Consider the following 10330-nt stretch of genomic DNA (forward strand, 5'->3'; position numbering starts at 1 on the left):
CTGGTTCTCCCAGTGGCATTTTAATGGGCCTCTATTTTAATGTCTCATGTAGCCACAGTCTTGCAAAAATAATCCCCTCCTTAACCCTCCCCGGGACATCTGTCCTGACCAGTCCAGCCAAGAGGGTCTGAATGGTCCAGCTCAGGTATTAGAAAGAAAAATAAGAACTGTCCACTCACTTGGTCCCTGGAAATTCCGCTTCAATGAGACAAATCAAGACCAGAGAGGACACTCAGACTTCCAAACTCTGCCACCGCTGGTCCTGCTCAGCAGGTTTCAGGCAGCCCAAGTGTCAGTCAGCCCCAGCGGAGGGACCGTGCTGCAGACTCACAGTCTCACATTCCCGAACACGAGCCTGCCGGCTTCCATTCTCTGCGAAACCCAGCTCTGCATCCAGAATTCGCTGTTTCCCCTCCTCTCGCCTTCTTGAAAAGTTGGTCTTAACTCTCCCCTGCCATCTTCTGCCCTCCAACCCTTCTGCCCCAAATCAGGAGAATAAAAGAACTCACGATCCATAGGAATCTCGATGGCCCCACCGAGGCCGAGGAGGCAGAGGAGGAAGCCTGCGTGGACCCAGGGTGCCGCCTGTGGCCTGGCCATCCTCAGCGGTGGGCCCAGCTCCCCGCTCCCCGGCCTGCGGGGTCTCGCTGCCTCCAGCCGCTCTAACTCGGCCTCCCAGACAGAGCTCAGCTGTGGAAAGAAATACAACAAGTGAGCTATTCTTGAACTCGTGGCTTGTTCTAGCAATCCTACACGGCTGGAAGGATGCAAGGGTCCCCTTGGTCCCAGACTGCTGTTCTAAAACAGGTTCTTCACCTTGCACTATTGACATTTGGGGCCCATCAATTCTTTGTGTGGGAAACAGTCTTGGGTATTGTGGGAGATGTAGCAGCATCCCTGGCCTCTACCCAGCTCAATGCCACCAGAGCCCACTTCTGCCCCCAATCAAAAATGTCTACAGACATTGCCAACTCTCCCCTGGAGAATGAAACCATCCTTAGTTGAGAACTGCTATTCGAGAAGGAAGGGCAACTCTACATAGAACAGTCATGAAAACAAACAGGCCCACAGGCCCAGCACTTAGAAGATGCCATGCGCCGGGCCAGGAATAAACACACTGATCTCGCAGCTTCTCTGAACCACACTTGCTGAATGGGTCTGGGTTCGAGTGTGTTTGGGGTAGGGGCAGAGAGGGAAGATCACACTGATGTCCTTTGGTCCAGCGAGAGAGGGACAGGGTGAAAGTGGCAGCACTGGGGATCAGGGTTAGACAGGTGGAACTTGGCTGCCCAAAGGACCTTTTTTTTTTAAAAAAAGAATGATTTCTGCAGATATTTTGTGCAGCTAAAGTATGGCAGTCCCTGATGTTGTCCCTTTAGAGGTTATGGCAGTGCTGAGATGATGGCCCAGGAGAAGAAGATTCTAGGAGGTTGGTAGAATGAGCAACATTATGACAGCCCAGTGTTCACATACTCACGAGAAATCATTCCAGGGCCTCTAGAGGGAGGCGTTAAAAATGGCGGTCCAAGGAACCTGGAATGAGTCCTTAAGAGACAAACCCTTTTCTCTTCCTGAGAGAGAACAAGAATGGCCTACAGCTAACAAAGAGCTTTAAGATGACCAAGGTTCTGAACATGAAGTCTTAAAAATTGGTCCAGTTTGCTGTTCCACCATGCGGTCAAGTCCAAGACGACGCAGGAGAAGGTTTCCCCAGAATGCTCCCAGCTTTCTTAGACTGAGAGTCACCTCTCAAACTGGACACACTGTTCTCCTACTCCTGTTTTATTTGGCAGCATCTTGAAGCCTGGTCTCACCTGTATACCCCCACCTCCCACCTAGCCTGAGTGAGGGCATAGGGAGAAGAGAAGGGCCCCAGGGCTTCTCCTGGGAGACAAGGTCATGCTTCTGAAGACTTGGCGGATGAGGCACCTCCCCTGTGCCAGGATGTGGGGCAAGCTAAAGGATTCTGACTCAGATTTCAGCAGTTTCTTTCCTGGAAGCCGGGCCCGATGCCAGCCCCCAACCTCGGGTGTATTTATGGACTTCATCCACTTGCCTCCCTTCTCATTGCTTCTACCTTGGTTTTGGTCACCAGCGTTTCATGTCAGTTACCACAGCGGCTTTCCTAAGTGGTCTCTCCACTTCTGCTCTAGCCCCTCTGACTCATTCTCCACCCATAACCAGAGTGGTTATCTCTGAAGTGCAAATGTAAATACTGTGCTACTCCCCTAGTCAAACTCACTAGCTCACTACAGCCCAAAAGTTAAAGCCGAAGTCCTTGACATGACTCAGAGGCCCTGCGTGACACAGCCCCCTCTGCAACCGCGTTTCTCATCACCCTCCCTTGCATTGTGTTCAGTCCATATGGGGCTTCTACAGGCTCTCTCCGTGCATCGTGCTCTGTCAGGCCGACTGGCTTCTGCACAGATTAACATCTGTCTAGAACACTCTTTGAATCTGCCCTCTCTCATTAGAATTTGCCAAGTATGACTTAGGTGCCCCTTGTCTGCACTCCTGAACACCATCTATGCCCACCTATTACAGCGCTTGTCACTTTGTATTCATTCCAAAGCCACTCTCTATCCCCTATAAAAAGAGAGGCTCTATAAAGGGAGGTGCCTCGTCTTGGTCATTCCTAGACTCTAACATAGTGCCTAAAACATAGCAGGCACTCGAAAATATGACAGATTGATGAAAAATGAACAAATGACCAGCCGACTGATGAAATAAACCACCTGGATCGTGTCTTTTTTTTAAACCTCATGTTCCCCCAGAAAACCGCCAGGTGGTACAGGAGAGCACATGATCTGGACGTGGCAGCACACTGTGACAACTCCCTTCCTACATAGGTACTGCACTCTGGCCAGGAAATCATCCAGATGGAAGAGGGTTAAGAAAGTAGAAAACTTCCCAAAGAGAGACTGTGACTAGAAGCCATCACAGGAGGTCTCTGAGTCTCCCTCCTAATGCTCTGAGACAGTCCTTTCACTGTCTCGGGTCTGCTGCCTCCCGTGTCTCCAAAGGCCAGCCTCAGGTTACCCGGCCGAAACCTTAGTGCTGCGAGAACCTGCACGAGTGGAGGCTCCGCAGTCCTTCAGGGACAGTGGGGACGGCTCCAGTCTTGGCTCCATGACCGCCTTGGTTTGTTAAGGAGCTGCCAAGTAGCTGGAGTGATGGGAAAGAGAAGGACAATTTTATTCTGGGAATCCTGATGGGAAAGGGAGCCAGAAGCTATTCTGGGTATTAACTAGAAACACACTGGCAAGAAAAAAAAAGCCCAATTATTTGGGGGTGTTTTTAACTCACAATTTAACAGCAGAGTAGAAAAAGAACTAGAGATAATCACATTTAGTTGTTCGACAATTCTCTCTGGAACTCATTTTCTCCTCTAGTAAAATCTTAACAGAGGAAGAGAATTTAAGGATTACTTAGGATTATTTAGCTCTATGCAATCCCTTACTTTTAAGAGGAGGAAACAAGAGCCCAGTAAAGGTAAGTGATTTGCTCCAGGTCACACAGCAGTTAGCGGAAAAGCTAGGAAAAGAACCCAGGTCTCCTGACTTCCAGCCCAGGGTTTTCCCACACAATTTCTCTGCCTCTCAATATGTAGAAAAGTTACAGAGTAAAGTTGCTATTTTAAAAAAATGCACATGTTGGCAGTTCTTCAAAAAATTAAACATAGGAATTACCACATGACCCTGTATTTCTTACTCCTAGGTATATGTCCCAAAGAATTAAACACAAGTTCTCAAACAAGTACATATACACATATGTTCATAGCAGCATCATTCACACTAGACAAAGGTGAAAACAGCCCAAAAATCCATCAAAGAAAAAAAATGAATCAAGAAACTGCAGTATAAATGTACCATAAAATATTACTCAGCCATAGAAAATAATGAAGTACTGATACATGCTACAATGTGGATGAAACCTGAGAACATTATCCTCATTCACCCATTTCCTGTTTGCCCCGAGAATACTCGCCGGTGGCACTTATGGCTGCAGTGTTTACCCCGATATACCTTGCAGAATTCAGTCCTAACCTTACCCCCAAAGTCTGCCATGAAATATCTTGCTTTTATTATTATTTTCACATCACTCTAGTGTATCGATAGTCTTTGAAAACAAATGACATCATTCTATTTATAGCGTTCTGTTTTTAGTAGTGGTATTCCACTTACAAAATATCGTGATTTTTAATCGCTGAAAATGTCAAATCCTAAAAAACGTAGCCTTCCTACGTGTGATGTTAAATTAACACTGGCAGTGAGCTGCACTATTTTTTTCTAAATGGGAAAAGGGTTCAGAGAAGTCAGACACAAAATGAGATGAATGATCCCATTTATGTGAAATATCCTAAAAGGTAGATCCATAGAGACAGAACACAGACCGATGGTTACCAGAGGGGGGGGTGGGGAGGGTGGGTAGGGGGAAGGGGGAGCAGCTGCTTAATGGTATATGGTTTCCTTCTGAGGTGATAATGTTTGGAATTAGATAGAGGTGATAGCTGTACACATTGTGAACCTACTAAATGCTGAATTGTTCACTTTAAAGTGGTTAATTTTATGATATGTGAATTTTACCTCAATAACAGAAATATGTAACATTGGTCTCTAAAATGTGCTCATAAAGATAAAGAGCAGAGGACGAGGAGGGTGGGTTATTCCACATGGGCATGCAGGCACCCTCGGCTCCCCAAGCCAGGTCCACTCAGCCTGCCTTGCACAGGGCTCGCTATCCTTCCTGTAAATGTTGAGGAAATTTCCATCCAAGCAAAGGAAGAGGACAGTCAACAGTTGTCTGAGCCTGAGAGTTCTAGTCTGTGCACAACAATCCAACACAGAGAGCGGAGAGATGCCCTGCCTGCAGGTGCCCCTCCATCACCAAGCCTGATAACCATCCTGATAACCAGGGGAAAAGGGGTTTCTCACGCAGAGCAATTATATTCACACTTCTAATCAAATCTCAGTTCTTACTCTATTATGCTGTATGGCCCAGTCACATGATACCAGGTTCCTCTCCTGGCCCTTCCAGTAACACAAGAGATTATCACTAGGGGTAGAGAAGTACACCATCTGCGGTAGGGGGGCGGGGGAGTGATCAAAGCCCTTCAAGGGGACCATCATCTAACTACGGAGCATCCTGGGAGAAAGTAGGAGAATCCCACATCCTGTGAGAGGGTGGATGAAGGCTGCAGAAGAGGGGGCCAAGATGCCTGTCTTGAGTGCTGGAAGAGGGTGGGCAATTTTTCTGTTTAGATCCATGGGGGCAAAACTAGGACCAAATGGAAGGAAGTTCCAGAGAGGCAGAGCTTCTCTGAGATGCAAGGAAGAATCATCTAATAAATAGGGCGACCTTCCAATGTCATTCATGAAAACGAAACACACTACCCACTCATACTACCAACATAATGTGTTTGAAGATCCTTTTATATCAAATCGAATAGGTAAAAGATGGATTGTAAGGACACAAAATACATTAGAGGGGAATCTATTAAAGGGGGAAAGAGGGAGGAAAAATCAAAAATAAATAAAACCAAAAGAGAAATCTTGTGTGAACTGATGGAGTACTATGAACTGGGGAATATGATTAATTCAATTCTTATATATCTAAGGTTCCCTCCTACATCCCTTGTGTGAAAAAAAAGGCAATGGGATGTGCATGCGCGCGCGCGCGTGCGCACACACACACACACACACACACAGAATGGAGCCACAAACATGAAATATTCTGCCATATGAAGTAGTGAGCTCACTGTTCCATAAAGAATCCAAGTGTCATTTGGTCAGGTGTGTTGCTGACAATGTGCCCACACAGGAAGGAAACTGGATGCTTATCAGAATCATCTAGGTACGATTTAAATACCCATATCTCTGGATCCTCAAACTTCTAGGCACGGGCCAAATCCGACCTGCAGCTTAAAAATTTTTTGGAATTCGAATGCCCTGAAGCCTCTGTTAACTTACACAGAGACGCTTCCCACACTTAGGCAACACCCCTGAGCTCAAGGCTTTTAAATCTGTAAGGCTCGTGGGAGATCGAATGTAACATATCTGAGATGGGGCCCAGAAAAGCGAATGTGAGTTGGGTGACGATCAACCGCTGGTGGGGGACGCCAGACATGACAGCCTTTCAGGAGAGCTTGATAGCCTCTAGCATTGGCTGGGGAGCACGATGGCACGGGTTTGAATCTGCTCACTGCTTGTCAGGTGGAGACCATGGGCAAGTATTGAACCTTTCGAGCTCGGTATTTCTCATCTGAAGAGTACAGATGATATAGCAGCTATTGCAGAGGGCTGCTGTGATGACTTAGTATAATTCCCTTAGAAAGCACTTGGTAAACTTTGGGGTGCAGGGCAAAAGGCTTAGTAAATGTTAGCTGCTGCCACTGAGTGGGCTTTGAGCTTGTAGGGATGAAGGAAGCATTCTGGCTACCTACGTGACATCGCCAATAACAGCAGCAAGTTGTAATAATAATTATCCATCCACAACCACAGACTGCTTTTCTGTTTTTCCTTTTTTCTGGGCCCTGATTTGCTTTCTTTCCCCAGACTGGGGGCTCCTGGTGTTGATTCCACAAGCTGTCCCTGGCAGACGGACGAGAGGCCCACGGCTCCTGCAAGCTGTTGCCATCGGGAGCTCCCCACATTCCCACAGCCCCATTCTGGGCAGGCTGCTCCGGTGGTCACAACACAGCTGAAGTGACAGAGAGAAAAGACTAGTGATGCTAAGAATGGCTCAGCTGGCAGTTTTACGTCCCCACAGCAGAACCCACCTTGGCCTGCGGGGCGGCAGTTAGTGCACCATTCGTTCACTTAACAGACCTGGCAGCAGGCGCTGGTAGAGAACACACACGGGACAAGACAGGTTCTTCTGCTCTCATGGAGCTCACATGCCAGCAGGGAAGACAGGAAATACACGCCGGACAAAAAAATCAGGATCAGGCGTAACAGGTGCAATAGAGAATACCTGTGCACAGATGTTTATAGCAGCCTTGTTCATAGTTGCCGAAATTTCGAAGCAACCAAGATGGATAAATAAACTGTGGTACATCCAAACAATGGAATATTATTCAGCACTAAAAAGAGTTATCAAGCCATGAAAAGACATAGAGGAACCTTAAATGCATATTACTAAGTGAAAGAAGGCAACTTGAAAAGGCTACATGTGATATGATCCTAATTGTACAATATTCCGGAAAAGGCAAAACTATGGAGACAGTAAAAATTTCAGTGGTTGCCAGGGGTTGGGGAAGGGAGGAATAGGCAGAGCACATGGATTTTCAGGGCAATGAAACTTCTGGGCGATGGTGGATACATGTCATTATACATTTGTCCAAAACCCATAGAATGTACAACACCAAGGCTGAACTCTAACGTAAACTATGGTCTCTTGGTGATAAGGATGTATCAGTGTAGGTTCATCAATTTAACAAATGTATCTCTGATGGGGATATTGATCATGGCTAAGCATGAGTGGGCGCAAAAGGATATGACAATGCCTGTACCTTCCCTTCAATTTTGCTATGAATCTAAAAGTGCTCTAAAAAATTACATCTACTAAAAAAAAAGAAGAAAGAAATAGGATGATATGATAAAGGGAACTGAATGGTCAAGGAAGGCCTCTGTCAGATGGCATTCGACCAAGACCTAAACGGCAGGAAGGAGCCGATCCTGTAAAGAGGGTCAGAAAAACATGCCGGGCAGGGAAAAATGCTTGTGCAGAGGTCGTGTGGCAGGAAGCAGACGGGAACAAGTAAGGAACTGAGAGAATCCAGCGCGGCTGGATTGGAGGGCACGTGGGGAGGAATGAAACAAACCACGCCAGAGAGGGAGGCAAGGGCAGACTCGCGGGGGAGTCTAAATTATGTGCTACGCAGAGCTGTAAGCGGTGGAGAGACCTGATGTGGTCTGTTTGCAAAGACCACTCTGGCTCCTCTACAGATGGCGGGTTGTAGGGGGGCAACAGTGGAAGCAGGGGGACCCTTTAGGAGGCTCTACAGCCTGTGGGGTGAGGCAGCTCTTTAGCTTCCAAACCCAGAAACTTCACCGCCGTGGCGGTGAAGTCATTCAGCGCAGCAGCCTCCTGGCCGCCCTGGGTTCCACTCAGGGTTCAGGGAGGTGCAGACGTTGCTGGCAGACTTCTCAGGAATCTTTCAGTACTGGGTTTTCACGCCGGGTCCAGAGGAGCCCAGTGGGCTCTAGGAAGTGCCTTAGGGGCCTTCTCTGAGGGGGCCGGGTTTGGGGAGGGAGGAGCAGGTGGGACCCAGGCCCCTTCACCCCACTCCCACCACCTCAACTTCACAGCCACTGCTTGTACAGTGGGGTGTTGCATAGGTTTTATTTTGAAGAAAGGATTCTATTAGTAAAACAAAGAACTGAAAACCCTTGAGCAAGAGTCTACCTTTTCAAATGCAGGACCCTGCACTGCACTGCAATCATGCCGGGGGGCGCAAGAGGAGGCAGGGTGTGCGGAAGCAGCCAGGCTGGGGTGCGGGTCTGACTCTGGAAACCGGAGCTCTGGGACTGCTTCATAAGCCCCATACTCCTGGTCAACTCCCCACTCCCATGCTCCTCCACAGTCCTTTATGTCTCTCCTAAAATGCGATTCGAAGGCCCTCCCTGATCAGGGCCTTGTCTACCTGTCCAGTCTCATCTTTCCCCAAACTCCTCCTCTCACTCTCAGTTATACTGAACTATTTTTAGTCTCAGGAAGAGTCCTTGTTCTCTCACCCATCCCACTGAGAGGTGACTACCCGGACGAAGGCCAGACCGTATATGACAACAGAAGCCTGACTCACAACCTCTATAGCACTCGGCCCAGATGGTCAGGCCTTGCTCAGTGACTATGGGCTGCCCTATTTTTTGCCAGCACTTCCAACTCAGGACCAACCAGGGAAAGACAGATTTGCCCCCAATCCAATCACACAGAATGCTTCAAGCTGCCATGTCAGTCTGAGCGCACCTGAAGCCTTTCCACTAGAAAGCCTGCCGTCTTCCCTCTCTGCCTCTGAGCCTCTGCCCAATGTGACGGTGGTGATTCCTGTGCCATACTGGGCTCTGAACAGCTTCTGCTTGTTCTCATTTGGATGGTCTTTGTTTATTTCCACACTAACTCTACACAGATCACTCTCGCTTCCTAGTCTGCCTTTTCTGTTTTCCCCCAACTCTTTGTTATCTCCCAGGCTCAGGGCAGGTGACAGCTCCTCTGGGAAGCTTCCTCAGCTTCTCTGAACCATCCCTTCCCACCAAGGCTGGATTAGGTCCTCATTCTCGGTCCTCTCATTGTAATGGGTGCTAGGTCTTGGTATAGAGTGTTGTCTTCCAACCTCAAATGCTTTGAGATTGGGGACAGTGTCTTATTCAATCTGTACACAGAGAACCTAGTGGCATTTATTGGATGCTTATCCAGGCTCCTCTTCCCACTCAGTGTATCTGTATTAATCTGCTGGTGCTACCATTACAAAACACTGCAGGCTGGACACTTATTTTATCACAGTTCTGGAGCTGGCAGACGAGATCGAAGTGTCAGCAGGGCTGGGTCCTTCTGAGGTCTCTAGCTCCTTGGCCTGCGGATGGCTGCCTTCCCCTCGCGTCCTCACACGGCCTTCCTCTGTACATGCACACATCCTAGTGTCTCTTCCTCTTCTTATAAGGACGCCAGTCATATTGGATTAGGTCCACCCTTATGACATTTATAACCTCGATCACTTCTTTAAAGGCTGTTTTCAAATATACCATATTCTGGGTTGGAGCTTCAACACAGGAATTTTGGGGGATACAATGTAATCCATAACAGTACTCACATTTTTCCTTGGAGAATTCACCTCTACCCCTTTCTCAGAGTGACCTTACCCAGGTTCCAGGGTTGGGCTCTGATTAGTTTAAGCCAATTAGTATCCCCTACCCTCTCACCTCTATGATTGATTTAGGAATGAAAGTCTAATCCAGGAAGAGGCAGTGTGCTTCATGGCGACTTTTGCGGAGACCTCTAGGAAAGACGAGGTTCCCCTCTCTTCTGAAAAAGATTCAGCGAGGAACTCTCATAAGGGGAGAGGACTGTGGGAGTAGGGGGTCTCCATGTGCAACGTAGGGATGATCTGAGACTGCAGAGGGCAGACAAAAGACACAGGAAGATCTGACCCTGCACATCCCTGTTGGTGTTACTGACAGAGTACTTCCCAGAGCAAGCCTGCTTGTGGACTTTTAAATTACATGTTTTTTTCCAGGTTCATAATTTATTGTATAAATTGAGTATCACACGATGAGTTGAAATTAACTTCTCCAGGCATGGGAAATTAACAGATGAGGTACAGTTTAGAATCCTT

The 10330-nt window shown here is 47.7% G+C and overlaps 1 protein-coding gene across 2 annotated transcripts in view; it reads right to left on the minus strand.

Annotated features, from left to right (window-relative positions):
- NFASC (neurofascin) overlaps positions 1–659 on the minus strand; it is a 72074-nt gene extending 71415 nt beyond the window's left edge. Inside the window, exon 1 of one of the 2 annotated variants that reach the window (XM_006922865.1) lies at positions 510–659. In XM_006922865.1, the coding sequence (XP_006922927.1) occupies positions 510–600 (91 nt within the window). In that variant the 5' untranslated portion in view covers positions 601–659. The remainder of the gene's footprint in view (positions 1–509) is intronic. The other variant, XM_006922866.1, reaches the window with a different exon arrangement.
- Between the last annotated feature and the right edge of the window lie 9671 nt (positions 660–10330).

The sequence above is a fragment of the Pteropus alecto genome, unplaced genomic scaffold (genome assembly GCF_000325575.1).
Source record: "Pteropus alecto unplaced genomic scaffold, ASM32557v1 scaffold359, whole genome shotgun sequence".
Classification (NCBI taxonomy): domain Eukaryota; kingdom Metazoa; phylum Chordata; class Mammalia; order Chiroptera; family Pteropodidae; genus Pteropus; species Pteropus alecto.